General features: G+C 53.6%; 1 protein-coding gene across 2 annotated transcripts in view; it reads right to left on the reverse strand.

Moving 5' to 3' along the window:
* Positions 1-17280, reverse strand: part of SEMA3F (semaphorin 3F) — a 110376-nt gene that overhangs the window by 19516 nt on the left and 73580 nt on the right. The window contains exons 4-7 of one of the 2 annotated variants that reach the window (XM_048857823.2): positions 17183-17245; positions 15193-15312; positions 12022-12111; positions 1917-2010 (exon numbers count right to left, since the gene is read on the reverse strand). In XM_048857823.2, coding sequence (XP_048713780.2) covers positions 1917-2010; positions 12022-12111; positions 15193-15312; positions 17183-17245 — 367 coding nt within the window. The remainder of the gene's footprint in view (positions 1-1916; positions 2011-12021; positions 12112-15192; positions 15313-17182; positions 17246-17280) is intronic. The other variant, XM_048857824.2, reaches the window with a different exon arrangement.

Consider the following 17280-nt stretch of genomic DNA (forward strand, 5'->3'; position numbering starts at 1 on the left):
TTGAAACCCCATCCCAGCCATCCCTGCCCCTCGCCACCCCAGGGGCAAAGCACCATGGACACCAGGGCTGCCATGCGCTGTGGCCTGGCACCTTTCAGGAGGGCGCCAGCAGTGCCCGGGGCTGCGCCTGATCAGCTGGGGGGGGGAGGGGAATAGGAAATGGGAAGTGAATGGGGAGAATAGGGACAGAAATAGGACAGGAAGTTGGGGTGGAGATGCTCCTAGCACATGGAGCTGACTCACTGTGGCCATTCCTACGCCGGGGTTGGATCTGACCTTGTTGAGGAAAGAGATGCCCTGGGGATTTTTCCATCATCTGTCGGTGGCTTTCGGAGCCTCTCCTACCCCATTTCCACACTGTTCTACCTAGGTTCGTCCCACACCCAACACCGTGGCATCCGGGGGCCTCTTGCCATGCCACAGCCCTCCAAGTCCTCACATTGGGCCAAAGTGCCCCATCTGCATGTGTCTTGACCTGCTGCCTTCCCTCCCACACACCCGGACTGGGTTTGCTGGCCCCACAGCCGCTGGGCCCTGGACTCAGATCCCTGCTTGGCTTTCTTGGGGGCAGCCACCTTCAGCAGAGCTGCAGAACACCGCCAGGCTAATGTCTCTGGGGAGGAGGGAGCAGCCCCCCAGCAGCCACCTGCCCTGGAGTCCTAAACAGCTTCTCATCGCCTCTCATTTTAACGTTGGTCTCAAACCACCTAATATTTCCATGGCATGCAACCAGCCCTGGCACTCAACTCAGATTGGTGCAGGTCCCTCCCCGGCCCACTGCTCTGCTCTGATGCGGCTGGGAGGGAGAGCAGGGGTCTGTGAGCCACCCCTACGCAGTTGTGGCGCTGGCTAGTTCAAGGGGGTGGGGGACAGCCTAGGGGAGGCACAAAATGGGAGCTCGTGGGGAGAGACTTCCCCAGCCTTGAGCAATGGGGAGTCATGGTGGAGCCTTGTGTTAGGCCAGCAGCATCTGTTTCAGGTGAGTGCCATGCCAGGTTCATGCAAGGGGAACCGTGTGTGCCGGGGCCGGGAAGAGAACAGCCGGCTCCCCAGGGCTCTGCTCTCTGGCTTGTCCCAGGCAAAGCCTGGACAGGAGTTCTGGAGCTTCCTCCTCAACCTGGACCCCAGCCCATGCACTTCCTGGTTTCAGCTCCCCGTAACCTGCAAGTGGCTGCTTCTCGCTGGAGTGGCAAGTTCGAATGGGTTGCAGTGCAGCGGTGTCTGCACAAGGCAGGGCTCGCCAGCAGCCGAGACCAGAGCAGGCAGCAGGCATTCTGTGGCTGTTGAGTTCCCCTGGAGGTTCCCTGGGCAGCGAGAGTGGTCGCGTGGCACCACTGGAGAGTGTGACCCAGGGTTCAACTGGTGGCAGCAGGGAGGACAGAGTAGCTCAACAAGACTGACACGTTATCTGCAGCGGCTGCATTCCCTGTGAGCCAACCAGCCAGGTCCCTCCTGGCTCCGGGCCGGAGCTTATGAATTAAAGGCCACAACTGGGTTCTGACATGCCTGGGCACCTTCCCAGTCTCCTGGTCCCTTGGTGGAGGGCTCAGGTACCTTCCTGCCCTGGCTGAGGTGGTTCTGGCGAGCAGCCGAGCTTAGATCTTTGGGCTCTGGTGCCCCCCGGGCCTTGGCTACTCCACCTTCACCCCTGCAGACATCTCCCCGTATGGAGACTAGGCAACAGCCCTGTCTGCATTTCCCCTTTGCTGCTCTGGCCCTTTCCTGGTCTTGTGCCTTGGCAATGGCTGACACAACTATACCCCTTTGCCCCTCTTGGTCTAGGACCATCTATGTTCCTGGAATCAGTGCCAAGAACCAGCTGGGTGTCCCTCTGGAGCACCGCAGGGCCCAGCCAGAGCAGCTCTGGTCCCCTTGGCCACCTTGCAGTGCTGCAGTCGCAAGAGAGAAGGACTCACTTATCAAGGCTGAGACGCTGTCCACCTTGGGGTCATAGGAACACTTCCCTTTCCCTGATTCCAGCTTCTCCGGCTCCAGGTAGAAGATATAATCCTGGAACAGAGATAGGAGGGAGCCCATTACACCCGCCCCTTCCATTTCCATAGGACAGAGGAACCCAAAGCGCTTTCATAACTCCACAGCGCTCACAAGCCTCACCTTACCCAGAAGCGAAATGCAGCCCCCTCTGGGGAGCATGGCAGCTGTTAGCAGCCCACAGTCATGCTGCACATACCGAATGGTAGGCAATGAAGGAGAATGCTGGGTCCACTGGAACTGCAGAGGCAAAGTTAAGAGGCAGAAAGGAATTACCCATTGCCAAGGAGGAATCTGAGTGGGACACGGCGGTTATCACTTCTCCTCTGGGGAATTTTGTCATGGCACCAAACTCCAGCTGGGGCGCATCCCGGAGGCAACCTGGGAGCACCAGCTGAAACACAATGTGTTGGTACGGTGGAACGGTGAGGGGCTGTTACTCCAGTGCTGCTGCGAGTGCCCAGTTCCCTTCCCAGCTGAGCCTAGACAAAGCTCTCAACGGCACAAGCCCCAGGTTGCTCAGCGATCGCCCCGTCACAGCACCTGTCCTTCTGTCTCTACCATTAATCTCGCTGGAGTCAGTGGCTGGGCATCTGTGGTAGTGCGGCCCCCGTCTGGCCACACCTTTGTCCTGGCTTTCCACGCAGAGTAGCATTGCATGCAGGGTTATTACAGTAGTAAGAGCCACAAGCTGACAACTCTGTCATCTCGCCTAAGCAACGGCACCTCAGCCACGCTGGGGGCGCTGACCCAAAGTTAAAAGGGCCTAATCATTCATTTTTAATGGGCAATCTGCCATCCAAATATCAACCAGGCCTGGCCCTGCTTAGCGTGTGAGAGCAGAGACAGTCAGTGCCCCAGCATTTTATTACAGCTACAGAGTGACTGCTTTGCAGGAATGCTGCTGGTCATCAGTCACAAGCCTTTTGATGGCAGCCTGGGTTAGAACAAAAACAGAAGCAACCACAGCTAGGGCCCGTCTGAGTGGCTGCTAAGGAAATGACCTTCCAATACAAGCAGCAATGAGTTTAAAGTCTCCACAGCCATAGAATCATAGAATATCAGGGTTTGAAGGGACCTCAGGAGGTCATCTAGTCCAACCCCCTGCTCAAAGCAGGACCAATCCCCAACTCAATCATCCCAGCCAGGGCTTTGTCAAGCCTGACCTTAAAAACTTGTAAGGAAGGAGATTCCACCACCTCCCTAGGTAACGCATTCCAGTGTTTCACCACCCTCCTAGTGAAAAAGTTTTTCCTAATATCCAACCTAAACCTCCCCCACTGTAACTTGAGACCATTACTCCTTGTTCTGTCATCAGCTACCACTGAGAACATTCTAGATCCAACACGTCCACTGCTTTCCCCTCATCCACAGAGCCAGTTATCTCGGAGGCCCTGCTCCATGATTTTTCATGGAGCTGAGGTGAGGCTGACTGTCCTGTTGTTCCCCGAATCCTCCTCCTTCCCTTTTTTAAAGATGGGCACTACATTAGCCTTTTTCCAGTCATCCGGGACCTCCCACAATTACCATGAGTTTTCAAAGATAAGGGTTAATGGCTCTGCAATCACATCCGCCAACTCCTTTAGCACTCTCGGATGCAGTGCATCCAGCCCCATGGACTTGTGCTCGTCCAGCTTTTCTAAATAGTCCCAAACCACTTCTTTCTTCACAGAGGGCTGGTCACCTCCTCCCCATGCTGTGTTGCCCAGTGCAGTAGTCTGGGAGCTGACCTTGCTCGTAAAGACAGGCAAAAAAAGCATTGAGTACATTAGCTTTTTCCACCTCCTCTGTCACTAGGTTGCCTCCCTCATTCAGTAAGGGGCCCATACTTCCCTTGACTTCCTTCTTGTTGCTAACATACCTGAAGAAACCCTTCTTGTTACTCTTAACATCTCTTGCTAGCTGCAACTCCAAGTGTGATTTGGCCTTCCTGATTTCACTCCTGCATGCCTGAGCAATATTTTTATACTCATCCCTGGTCATTTGTCCAATCTTCCACTTCTTGTAAGCTTCTTTTTTGTGTTTAAGATCAGCAAGGATTTCACTGTTAAGTCAAGCTGGTCACCTGCCATATTTACTATTCTTTCTACACATTGGGATGGTTTGTTCCTGCAACCACAAAAAGGATTCTTTAAAATACGGCCAGTTCTCCTGGACTCCTTTCCCCCTCATGTTATTCTCCCAGGGGATCCTGCCCATCAGTTCCCTGAGGGAGTCAAAGTCTGCTTTTCTGAAGTCCGGGGTCCGTATTCTGCTGCTCTCCTTTCTTCCTTGTGTCAGGATCCTGAACTCAATCATATCATGGTCACTGCCTCCCAGGTTCCCATCCACCTTCATCCTTTGCATGCGATACCACGATTATTGTCTGCTAATTAAACTCCATTGAGTAGGAAGCACAGGAAGTGGGACGGCAAGTGTCTCTATGTAAATGGGTGTTAGAAGATCAAATGGTGAGATCAGGCTACATGTCCTACCCTCACACTACATCATACCACCAGTACTGGGTGATTTCCTTCCAGGAAGTTCCACGCACCAGTAGTGCAATCCAGGAAGTACCGCCCCTTAGGATGGCATTCCAGGTAGCATGGCAATTTATTTACTTTGTACATTTGACCTTACTTGGGAAATAGTCCCTGGTTTCCCCATAAAGTAGGTCCCAAGTCAGCAAACCATCCCTGTTAAACACATGCTTAAGTGCTTTGCTGAACTCAAGTGTTGCCAACTTTAAATGCAGAACAATCCTTAATCTGGCCTGCCAAAATCATGAGATTGTCTTAAAAACCATGAGATTTGAAAAAAAACCAACCTAATAATAATTGTGGGATTGTTTTTCTTAGATTTTTAGTTTCCAAGCTTTTGGGGCACACATATGTCATGTTTTCAAGCTTTCCTTTGCAACCAGGAGGGCTAGAAACTGCCTTTGACTTTGAATGAAAGCCGAGACTCTCCTGTGATCTCTTGATGCCACCAGCCGGAGCTTTAAACAAATACTCCAGAAACTGCCGGACTCACAATCAAACCGTGAGAGTTGGCAGCAGTATTAACTTTTAACCATAAAGTTCAAGCATGTGCTTAAGTGCTTTGCTGAATGGGGCCCATATATAATTACGTCTGGTCTGTACTAGCGATTTCCCCTGAGTCCAGCCAGCCACCACTGTAGCTGAACCAGTGCAACTCCTAGTGTACGCAGGGCTAAATAGCTATTTGCACGGATTGAGCCCACCCCTGCTTGCCATTTGGGTTGGCTGCTTCTGTGCCAGCTGTCGTTTCCCTTGTGTACAGCAGGGGTCGCTACACCAGGGTGACATCCTCCATTCAGCCCAGACATTAGCCAGCTTCTCCTGCAGTCTGAGTGGGTCCCCAAACCGTGAGGGCAGAGAAAAGCATCACAGAGAAGGAAGTGTGAGTGTAATACCACAGAACTGACAGGGGCAGGGCCGGGAGAGACATTTCACTCATGATTGAAATGGGCTAGATTTCAAATGGGTGGCGGCCCTTTGAACTCGCTCCAAGTTCCCAGGCAATCTCCATGGCAGCCAGCCTACCACCGTGCGATCTGCTATAGCACCTTGTATTAGCCCTATACCAGCAATGGGCTTGCCTTGTTTGTCCGCCCTAGCAATGCTATTGCCACCTTATGCCCACAATAACTTTTGGTAGGGATATTCCATCTTGTACATAGGGCATGAGCCAGTTGCTGGCTACTAGAGACCTATGTGGGGAGAAGATTACCCGACTTCGACCGCTGCAGGGCTTTTACACCTTCCCCTGCAGCAGCTGGTGCCAGTGTCAATCAGAGATGGGACACTGGGCTGGATGGACCTTGGCTCTGATCCAGCCTGGCAATGCCCATGTTCCCGTGTATCTGGGCAGTCCAAGGTATCTCATCCCTGGCTAGTGATATTTTGTATGGCAGCATGGTACAAACCATCCTTGAATGAAAAGTCATACCAGCCCAACTGCCCTAAGCCAGCTGCTTTCGTGCCACTCCAGCACTTGTGAGTAGAGAGCCATGGGTATCAGTCTCGGTGTTTCGAGGAAAAGTCATGCACCCATTCCTAGAACCTGACAAGGTGTCTTCTGACTTTTTGTCTGAAATCCAAGAGCCAGTCCTGCTTAAAGCTGTTGAAAAACCAGTGGAGTGAAAACCGCTGAAGTTGTTTTCATTTTGAATGGTTTGAAATTGACCCATTTTTTTCTTTCTTTGCAAATTGTTATACAATTGTTTTTTTTTTAATTGAAATCCTTATCCAAACGGTCATTGCAATTTTTCATTGCCTGAAAGTTGGGCAACAAAAAATGCAATTGACACTTTGATCACCTTTCTGATAAAAAAATATTTGCTGGAAACCAAAAATAACACTGGTGATGAGGTGTGTGACCAAAAGAAAAAAGGGGCATTTATGAAAAAATCCTACTTTTTAATAGAAAAACTTTCCATTGGAACATTTCAACCGTATCTAGTCCAGATGTTCCGCTTGCATCTAAGCTGTTGGTAACATAATTGCTGTTGATTGTTGGAATGTTCCGCGAATACTTGTCTAACAAGGGGATGAAAAGGAGGGTCGGTTATGGGCTTCAGAGCATGGTAACTGTTTTGGAAGTGGCTGGATTTGAAGGGCTGGCAGTGAAAGACACAGGATTCAGATAGCTAACTGCTGAGCTCATCCCTGTCTCAGAGAGTCACACAAACGAGCTCTGCTGAGCTGTGCTGAAGTTGTCTTCAAGATGGATTGGATCAGACAGAATTAATCTCCCTCCCTTGACCCCTCTTTTACCTGAGGACTTGCTCATGTCAAGTCCTTTCCGTGGAATGGGCTGAGTCAGGGCAGGAGGTGCTGTTATAACATGGAGTCATATAGGGGCATTTTCAGGGCTGGATTACCCAATAGGCAGACTAAGCATGTGATTAGGGCCCCAGCAAAGCAGGGGGCATAAAAAAAATGAGATTAAAAAAAATTGATATTTGATATTTCAAAAAAAGCATCAAAGTAGTCATCATGGGAAAAATCAGAACTTTGTTAGACTTCCTTACACTCCACTAAACACTCTTCCCGCCATTTTTCTGTTCTCTTTTTACTACTTATCCCCACCTAAACCAGGGGGGCGTCCTACTAATGGGACATTTGGACATTTGGATCATTTCAGAATGGAAATTTCTTGGGATTGTTGGAGCTTGTGGCTCAGTTTGACCCATTTTTAGCAGCCATATCTCAAAAGATGGGAATGCTGGCAAAGGTAACCCATCATACTTATCTAAGACAATATGTGATGAACTCATTGGTCTAATGCGTGACAAAGTGTGTTCAGCTATTGTGGATGAAATAAGTACTGCTGGGTACTTCAGTTTATCTATCGACTCTACACCTGATCTTTCACATATTGATCAATGGAGTATTGTACTAAGATATGTGTCTCCCACAGATGGAAAACCAGTTCAACGATTTATAACATTCCTCAATCTGAAAAGCCACACTGGTGAAGAAATGGCAAATCAAATACTGCATTATCTGTGCCAAGTTTGCAAAAGAGATTTCTCAAAGTGCAGAGGTCAATCTTACGACAACGCTGCCAGCATGTCAGGGCGTTATCAAGGAATGCAGAAGAAGCTTTTGGAACAGAACAAATATGCCATATTCATACCATGTGCTACACACTCTCTCAGTCTTGCTGGCCCTGGTGCTGATGATTGTTGTCCAGTGGCAGTAAGTTTTTTCTCAACAGTCCAGTTACTTTATACATTTTTCTCTGCCTCAACACACCGATGGGCAGTTCTTAAAACATATTTGGGCAATGATCGTGTGTTGAAATCTCTTTCTAATACTCGCTGGGAAGCACATGCAGTGGCAACAAGTGCAATTCTGGAGTCCTACTCAAAGATTGTGGATGCATTAGAAAGTATAGCTGAGGACCAATCACAAAAGGGAGAAACTATAAGAGAGGCAAAAAACATTGCAAACAAGATGCAAGAACTAGAGTTTGTATTCATGTTGACCATGTGGAATGAATTTTACAACACTTTTACTACACAAGTCAAGCTCTCCAAGAAAAAGAATTGGATTTGAAAACATGTGCAGACCTCTGTCAATCATTAGCAGACCACGTACACACGTTGAGGAATGATTTCGAAAGATTTGAAGGCATATCAAAAGATATCTTGCCTGATACTAACTACAAAGAAGCTCAGTCCCACGAGCAAATCAGGAAAAAACAAGCAAATGATACCAGTGCAACAGAAACAGCATTGAATCCTAGAGACAAATTTCGCGTATCTACTTACTACGCTATAATTGATACACTTGAAGCTCATATGAAGAGGAGAGGTGACGTGTACAAAGAAGTATCAAGTAGATTTTCTTTTCTAAATGATATGGACTTATCTGATGAACAATATTCACAAGGTTCCCAAAAGCTAGTTGACTCATACCCTGTTGACTTGAACATGAATCTCTGTGGAAAAGTACAGCAGTTCCACTGTTATATGTGCGCAAAGTTTAATGAAACAGGAAAAATGAAATTCAGTCACATTGATCTTCATGACACAATATTGAAAGACGGAATACAATGTGTATTTCCAAATGTAGAGATCGCACTACGTATTTTTCTAACATTGATGATTACTAACTGCTCCGCAGAACGCTCTTTTTCTCAGCTGAAAAGAATAAAAAACCTTCAGAGAACAACAATGTGTCAGGACAGACATGATTCATTTTCCCTATTGTGTATGGAAGCGGACATGCTTCGTCGAGTCAGCTTCGATGAACTTATCCAGAATTTTGCAATCAGAAAATCTAGAAAGAAGCTATTTTAATTTCAGCAAACATGTAAGTTTTTTGTGTCATTTTGAAAAATAAAATTTTATTTTACGGTATAGTATTGTTTTTATTTTGAATTACATATGGGGGGCACCATAATCTTTGCAGTGCTTAGGGCCTTTAAAGGTCTTAATCCAGCCCTAGTTGGGATGAATGGATGGGATGAAAAAGAGCATTTAGCGCAGCGACAATGGGTAATGCAAACGACTAGCTTCACTGGGAGCATGCACATCAATGTGACTGAGGTAAAACTGGGTATGTATGACCCCCACCCTGGTGTATATCCAACCATCCCAATCCAACAGCTATCGCCACACCCGCACTGAATACAAACACATGGCTCCCCATCTGCAAATGCAGCACTATGGCACTTTCTCCTAGCATGAACGGCAGCTGCAATTCAGTGGTGCAGGTGAGCTGCACTAAAGGTTACTGGAGACTGACCCAGCGCTGGGCAACTCATTTATTGTGGATAATTCATCCAGCAAATTTAAACCCTTTTTCCTTCTGAAGCAGACTTTGATCTTCCCAAATTGAGTGCCTATTTGCAATGGTGAGACCAGTCATTTGGGCCAGACACTTTCAGACAATGGCTTCAGAAAACTTCACCACCACTGTTTCTCAAGTGCGTGATTGGTCCCCTAAGCCGCATGATATTTTTTCTGCTCCCTGATTGGACGACTTAAACTTTTTAAGCGGGAGACTGCGTGATGAAGAGCATGATAAAGGGCACCATCCCCCGAATATTCAAACCAAGTAAAACCTACTCATGAATAACCAGCAGTTAAAAAAAAAAAAAAATCCCAGCTTCAAACTCATTGCCTTCTGGGCTTGGAGCCTTTGGCCTCCATGCTTCCAAGCACATCAGTGAGGGCTAGAAAATTGCCCAAAGATGCAAGCTGAGTTCCTCCCATAAACCCCTGACTCCAGGTACTGGCACTTTGAGAACCGCCCCTCCTGAAATCTTACGAGAATTGAGCCATTTGGAATCCCAAGGCCCATCAGCAAACGCTGGTTTGCAGGCTTCACCAGGTGCTAGTGGGGAATGTGGTAACGTAAGATATCCAGGGGCCAGCCCAACGATAGTCTCTCTGCTCGTGGCCAGGCAGGCCTGGGTTCTCCCACTGGAGAGGGTTCTCCTGGCTTAGTCGTGGGCGCGCTGGGGCTGCTACAAACTGGCATAGATTAAAGCTCCGGGCTGCCCAAGAGCTCAGGGGCACAGATATGGCATCCAGCAAGCTCAGTGGCCCCCTGCCCCAGTTCCGTGCTGAGTAGAGCTTGACCAGAGGCTCCTGTTTCTTCCTTATGATGTTCTCTCTCTGCCTTGCAACTCCTCATCCTCTTGCTGGGGGGGTCCTGTCCAGGAGGGCCCTGGTGACACCCCCCCCCCCCCGAGACATTCGCCTCTCAGCCCAGGGGAAGGGCACTGAGGCTTTTCCTCCATTCTCTGATGACGGTGACCCAGGCACAGCAGCGGGCGTGTAGTGAGACATCAAAGGGAGTTCTTCCTTTCTGGCCCGAGAGGGGCTGGCGCAGAGGGGGCACCTCCCAGGGACTGCTGTCTGCCTGTCACGGGGGCTCCTGCCCCGAGCCCAGCCCAGGCTGCCCCTGGCCCAGCAGGGAGCATGCTGTTGTCCTGATGGGGATACACAGCTCCTCTCTGGTGGGGTGCAGCGATGCTGAGGGACTGGAGCTGCAGCAGGCAGGTGCCTGGAGGAGAACCATGTGCCATGGGGGGCCTTGCACAATCACATGAGGAGCCAGCTCCCACATGGAAGCCAGGGAGGAGAGCTGGACTGCAGCCAGGCTGGGGGAGGAGATACTCATGGGGGGGGGGAGAGAGGGGCTAAGAAGACCCAGGAATGGGGGAGCTGCCACCCCCACCCTGCCCTGGGATGGCAGAAGGAGAGCAGGACACCAGGCCCCACCCCAGAGGGCTGCCGTGGGAGGCGGGTGCCCAGGTCTGTATGACACCCCCCCCCCCGCCCCACGGCTGCTTTAGGGAACAGTCCCCATGTCAGTGTCTCGGCCCCTTGCTGGGTGGCAGATGGTGCCTCCTGCCAGGCAGCTTTCTATGCCCCCCATGCTTTGGACCCCTCTGGCGGGTGGGGGAGGTGGCCGGTCTGAAACCTGCACAGGGACAGGCATCCACAACCCTTGGCATTGGGTCACAGCCGAGAGACGGTAGCTGAGCGTGGGCAGTTGGGGTGCTCTGAGCCCAGGAGGAGCATGTGTGTGTAAGGGGCACTGCTGGATCTCGCTGGGCCCTGCCCACCAGCTCTGTGGGGGGCTTTGGTCTCTAGGCTCTCAGCGAATAACCTCCCCAAAGCAAACTGTCCCGTGGAGAAGGTGCTGGGGCATGGGACGTGCCCATGGACTGGCAGAGCCCTCTGCTGGCTGCTCCTGTGGGGGGACGTAAGGACCAGACCTGGGTTTCTGAGCTCCTGGAACATGCTCTGGAGGCAGCTGGAGTCAGGAGGGCAGAGCAGATGCCCTCGAACAGGAGTCTTGAGTGTGTCGCTCATGGCACAGGGAAAATCAAATCTTGGAAGAAGCTGAACTTCCCCCTGAGACCATGAGCTCCTGATTCCTCCCGGCACCCTGAGCTGCTTATGGCATCAGCGACGTGAACCTGGGCTAACCCTATCTCCATGCAGTGAGCCAACCTGGCCGCTAGCCCGGTGGGAAGATGATCTCGTCGAAGAGATACTGTCAGGGGCAGGGCCTCAGAGCTGTGCATCCCATTCCCTCGCCTGATCTGGCCCGTTCCCAATTAAACAACACGATCCGTCTCCAGCTGGAGTGTTGTCAACTTTCCTGCCCGGGTGGTGGGCACTGCTGTGCTTAAAGAGCCAGCTGGGGGAGTGTTTTCGTAGGTCCACCGTTCCCCCACCCCTGCAAGCGGCCAGTGTTCTGAAAGGAATCAAGAGCCCGTGGCTCCGTTCCTGGCACAGGGCCCCTGACAGTGTCCCTCCTCCCCGCAGCGTCTGGAGCAAGGCCTGGGGGAAAAAGGTGTTAGTCCGAGAGGAGATGCGAGGACCAGCTACCCTGTGCCAGGCGGTGGCACAGACAGCTTAGCCATTGCAAGGGACGTGCCCAGCTGGGGGTTAGCGGTTAGGTGCATGCCATGGGGGAGGAGGGTTAGGAAGCCCAGGCATGCCCTGGGAAGGGAGCCGGCTCCTGCCCTTGGGGGGGATCTGAGCGCGAGTCCCACCTTGCGTTCTGCTGGTGTCGGGCTGTGGGAGGAGTCGGCGGCTCGGCTTCCCCGTCCTCCCGGCTGGACACTTTGGGTCAGCGCAAAGGCCTGAGGAGAAGGAGCAGTGCAGAGAGTTAGAGCTGGCGGGGACAGAGGCCACCCAGGGGGTGGGCGGGGATGGTCACTAGGGCAGCAGGAGGGGGTCATGCCCACCTGGAAGGGCTAGAAACTCCCCCTGCCCCCAGTCAGCACGCCTGCCCCTGTTCCTAGAGCGCCCCCGTGGGCAGAGCCAGCGCTCTTGAGCCCAGGACATTGTGAGCATGCCCAGGCTCTTGTGTGTGCCGCATGCAATTGTGCCCACCGTGTGCTAGTGTGGTGGCATGCTTGTGATGGCATGTGTGGGCATGGTGTGTGCCAGCATGCGTGGCACATGTATGTGTGTGGCACACACTGGATGGGCCTCCTCCTGCCCCGTACTGACACTGACAGCAGATGTGGAACATTGTGACAAGCCCCCTCCCCCCGCCCGGGGACAGAGGAAGGGACCAAGACCCTTGGTTAAACATCAGGGAATCCTGGCTCCAGCAGGGCTGGGTCCTGGCCCCGCTCTGGGACTGTGTGTGACCAAATGCCTGGCTCAGGCCTGCCACACAGTACTCATAACCGTGCCCTTTGCTCTGCCTGCCGCATCCTCATGACACCCAGACTGAGAACCCCAGGCTGCTGAGAGGCCAGGACAGTGGCAAATGCCCTGATGCGGCCTGCGGTTTGAGGAGCCTCAATGCTTCCCAGTCCTTACCCCACACTCAATAAGGCTTGCCCAGCGGTGCCCATGGGTGCTATACAGGAGGTGCCACCCTGGCTGATGGGCTCAAGGCACATGGTTCACTAGTCATGGTGTATCAACTTTAAATTAAAAAAAAACAACAACAACCCCAAACTTAAGTTTATATTCTCAGCCGGGAATAGTGTGGAGCCCACAGTTCCATAACACGGCTGGGAAATCCCTTCCTGACCCCAGCTCTTGCCCTGAAGCATGAGGATAATGAGGAACTCCGGGATTACCCCAATCCCACAAAGCTGCTGTGGGGGGCCAGCTCCTCCCTCTCTACTCACTTTATGCACAGCTTCACCATCTGGCTTTTCTCCAATGGACTGCGGTGCTAGGAGGTACCACCCCTCCAGGACCGGTGGGCAGAGCCCATGGCAAACAACAGGCCCCTCCCCCTCCAGTGACAGCCATAGCCTATTTGAATCCTGGGAGGTGGTGGGCGGAGCCTTTCCAAAAGAAAAGCCCACTCCCACTATATGGGCAAGAGTGGGACTAGATTCCCCCCCCAGCTGGGGGGTGACCCCCTCCCGCCTCTCGGAGGAGACTGACAGCAAGGGCCCGAGGTCAATTAGGGCCCCTGATGCTCACGGCGATTAGGGGATGCAGCCCCAGAAGAAATGCACTGAGATCCCCATGAGCCCCCAAACAGCCTTAAGGAGGGGACAGAACAGCCTCTGCTTGTCAGGGATCACAGCTGGATTGGAATGGATGTGGGGGAGCCCCTCTGTCCCAGCCCCCATCCTCTAGGACAAGCAGCCAATAGAAAGCCAGGAAGATGTGCGTCCATTTCTTGCACAGAGTGCGCAAAAATGCATGCCTGTTTGGCTGTGAGTGATGAACCCAAATCACACAATTAGAACAAGGCAGGTGTTAGCCAGGCACAGTCCACGACACAGAGGGCCTCATTGGGTGACGCTGTTCCCCAGACTTACAAGTTGGCCAGCTGGAAGAAATGCCGGGGCGGCTGGGTGCTGTGATGCACGTTCTGTAGGAGGGAGCTGTGGCAAGCAGCAGGGCAGTTTGCTCGCCGCCCCATCCACTCTAACTAGAGTCAAGTCCGGAGGGCGAGTTGCTGCTGAAGAACTGAGCATTGGTGCATGGGCGAGATTCTCGGATGAAGGGCGGTTTGGGCCCACCTCAGTTCCAGGCCCGGTGGATACTCTGCTTTCTCCTCCACTGGCAGGCTGGCCTGCAGGCCCCGAGCTCTGCAGAGGGCTCTCTGCAGAGAGCTCTGCAGGGGCAGAGGGGCAGCAGTATTAATGAAGCCATTCGCAGACACAGGCAGGCTTAGTAATGGGACCGAGGTGCTGACCTGTGGGTGGGATCAGCTCTCCAGTAACACAGGACGCTGGCAACCCCAACCAGCTGCGACGCAAAAACAGAGATTCCCTGTTCCACACCTCACTGTATGCACATGATAGAATAACCTAGAGCTGAGCGCTAGCAGAGCCCTGGTGGAGCCGAGCTGAGGAGCAGCACCTGATGACTTCATTTTTCACTGTTTAATATGTGTCCCCATTCTTGACTCTGGGGGCATGAGCCCATCTTAGATACAGATACAAAGAATTCACTAGTGTAAACTGAAGTTAAACATACCAAACCTCATTTACCCCTCCCTCCCCATAGCTACCTGAGCACCTGCCATGTAAAAATTTCTGCATTTCCCATGTGCCCCATGCTGCCAAAACTCATCAGCCTCCAACGGGAGAGAGACGTTCCAGCCCTCAATGGGATCACTCGCTACCCCAAGCTAGGCCACCGAGCAGCGCCAACGACTCTGCAGGCAGCCAGGCCCAAAGCAGAGATTCTCCCACCTCAAGGAGTGTGCAAAGCTCCCGGCAGATCTTCAGCAAGAGCCAGGGGCTTGGCATATCTCAGCGCAGTGCAGGGGCTCCCCAGCTGCTTTCCAGATGGAGCCCTTCCCTGCCCGAGGATCCTGTCCAAAGGGGATTCACAGCCCAGTAGCTGAAAACTGCCCCCTGGCAAGGAAATCCATAAAGCGAACCCCACACACAGTTCAGAGACACCGGGATGGCCAGACAGCTGCTCTATTCCATGAGTGCCCCCTTTTGAGCTGGCTATAATGGCCCCAGGTTCCAGACTGAGAGGAGCAGCTGCCTGGCCTTGTGCTGGAGACCTTAGCCAGGCCTCTTATGGGCCTCCAGCAGGGTCCATTGGGTTGAGAGCGGCTGCAAGCCACAGGCTGAGCCAGGGTGATGGCCTCTTGGAGCAAATATTGCACCACCCAGGGAGCCCTGCCAGGACATGCCATGCCTAGGCCAGCTCCCTAGGGCAGAGAGGATGCCACCACTCCGGCTGGGGGTGTGTGGCTGAGCAATGGCCCTCCGACGCCTCACCTGTGCTTTGCGCCCCCTGTTGACGAAGGTGCAGACGGGGTTGTAGGCACCAGTGCCACAGACGTACAGGTGGGTCCGGTTCCAGGGCTGGATCAGGCGGATGAAGTTGCCACATTCGCCCTGTGAAGCAGGAGGAGAATGAGAGGGGTTATGGGGGCTTGGGGCAGCATGCGCAGGATCCTCGGCACCCCTATGCCCACCCCAGTTCTGCTTGCATGGTGCATGCTCAGGCCTCAGGTGTCAGGGCTGCTGGAGACTGGCATGTAGCCAGGAGGGTGTCCTGGTGCCAGAGGGGTGGTGTAGCCTGATCCCAAGCCTGGAGCTCCTCAGAGCACAGGGATTCAAATAGCCCAGGGATGGTGGGGGTCAGTAGGTACGGCCAGGACTGACCCCCGCTGCGTGGCCTGTAGCTGATCCAGCCCCGAGGACTCAGTGAAGGAACTTTCTCCCCACATGGAGTCCCATTGGGAGCGGATGGGGCTGGCGTAGCCATGAGCTCCCCCCAAGCCAGCGCTTCCTGCCCTGCTCCGGGCACCCCAACCCCTCTGCTCTGGGGCACAGGCCAGCGGGCACCTCACCTCCTCTGCCCCAGGGTGCAGGAGGCCAGTGGGTGCCCGACCCCTTTCTGCTCCAAGGGGGCAGGCAGGGGATGCTGGACTGTTCTTGTTGGGGCCGCGTTCCGGGGCCAGTCAGGCTGTATTACCAACGGGTGAGAGGCAGCAGTACAGCAATTATAACTGGGTGTCCTGCTGGGCCCGGCTTATTAGTTAACGACCCAGGGTCAGGGCCAGGCATCCTGTTTGCAGCTCCTGTTTCCTCCGCATCGGGGGAGGGGAGCCTGGGAGTGCAGCACGGGAAGCCGGCGAAGGAGCCATGGCAAACTGGGGGGCCGAGTGGGGACTCAGGCACGTTCGTCATCGGGGGAACAGGACAGGACCGACAGCAGCTGAGCGACCAGTGGAGAGAAGGACTGGGGGTCAGGCGGCTGCCAGGCATGTGGGGCTTGGCTCCGGTGGAGGCATCTCAGTGACCGCCAACCCCTCGCTTCCTCAGAACCAGGCACAGTTGCTCGATGGCCAGATGGGAACTGTGGGACATGTGGACTGGGGATTTCAGGTGGAGCCTGGCTGGTACCAGCAGGAACCCAGCCTAAGCCTGGCTGTGCCCCAAGCAGCAATGACCGTACGGTGTGTACCGCCGGGCATGGTGAGGAGCAGCAGTGCTGGCTGCCCCCCGCCCCCTCCTGGCCCTATACCCCTGACAGAGGGGCCACAGGGCCAAACCTGCTTGGGCAGGGGGCAGCCAGTGCTGCTTATCGCCGCTGCCATGGGGTTGGCTCCTGCACCAGGCATTCCCCCCAGGTGCCCCACTTCCACTCTTAGGGACGGGGAGTGACGCTGTACCTGGGTGGGCCAGGCTGGCAGGTGGGGCCTGAGCCTAGCATGGGCTGAGGGGGCGAGGTGCTGGGGGCAGCAGCTGCAGGGGGAATGGCTCCACAGGTGCGTCCCATAGGCAAGATTTCTGGGAGGTGCCTCTGCCCCCCACGCCCACATCCTCTCCAGTTCGGGCCCTGCGATGTCCATTGGAACGGGAGGACGTCCCCAGCTCTCAGTGTCCTGCCGCGATCACTTAGCCTCGCAGCACAGCAAGGATGAACTCAGACCCTCCCGTGGGTTGAATGACGGGACGATCACCAGGCCAGGGCAACCTGGATCCTCTCCCCATGGTCGATTGGTTACCATAGCAACGCGTCGGGGAAGGTCACACATACGTTCCCCTGGTGAGCCAACGGCCGTGCCAGTATCACACGGCTGGGATGCAAGGCACCGGGGTGGAGATTCCCTGTTGTCATTAGAGCCCGTAGTCTGTCAGCTGACCCGGGGAGTGTGGATCTCAAAGAGCCAACCCCTGAAGGAGTGCTCAGGCCGGCTCTCCATGACCACAAGTGCCTTTGCCCAGCCCCCAGGCACACGCCCCCAGAAGGACTCACATTGTTGTTCTTCCCCGACAAGATGCATTCTTCGATCCGCTGCTGGGACGCGGGCCAGTGAATCTGACAAAACAACAGGCGCTCGATTGTCACCTGGG

The sequence above is a fragment of the Caretta caretta genome, chromosome 7, assembly GCF_965140235.1.
Source record: "Caretta caretta isolate rCarCar2 chromosome 7, rCarCar1.hap1, whole genome shotgun sequence".
Lineage (NCBI taxonomy): Eukaryota > Metazoa > Chordata > Testudines > Cheloniidae > Caretta > Caretta caretta.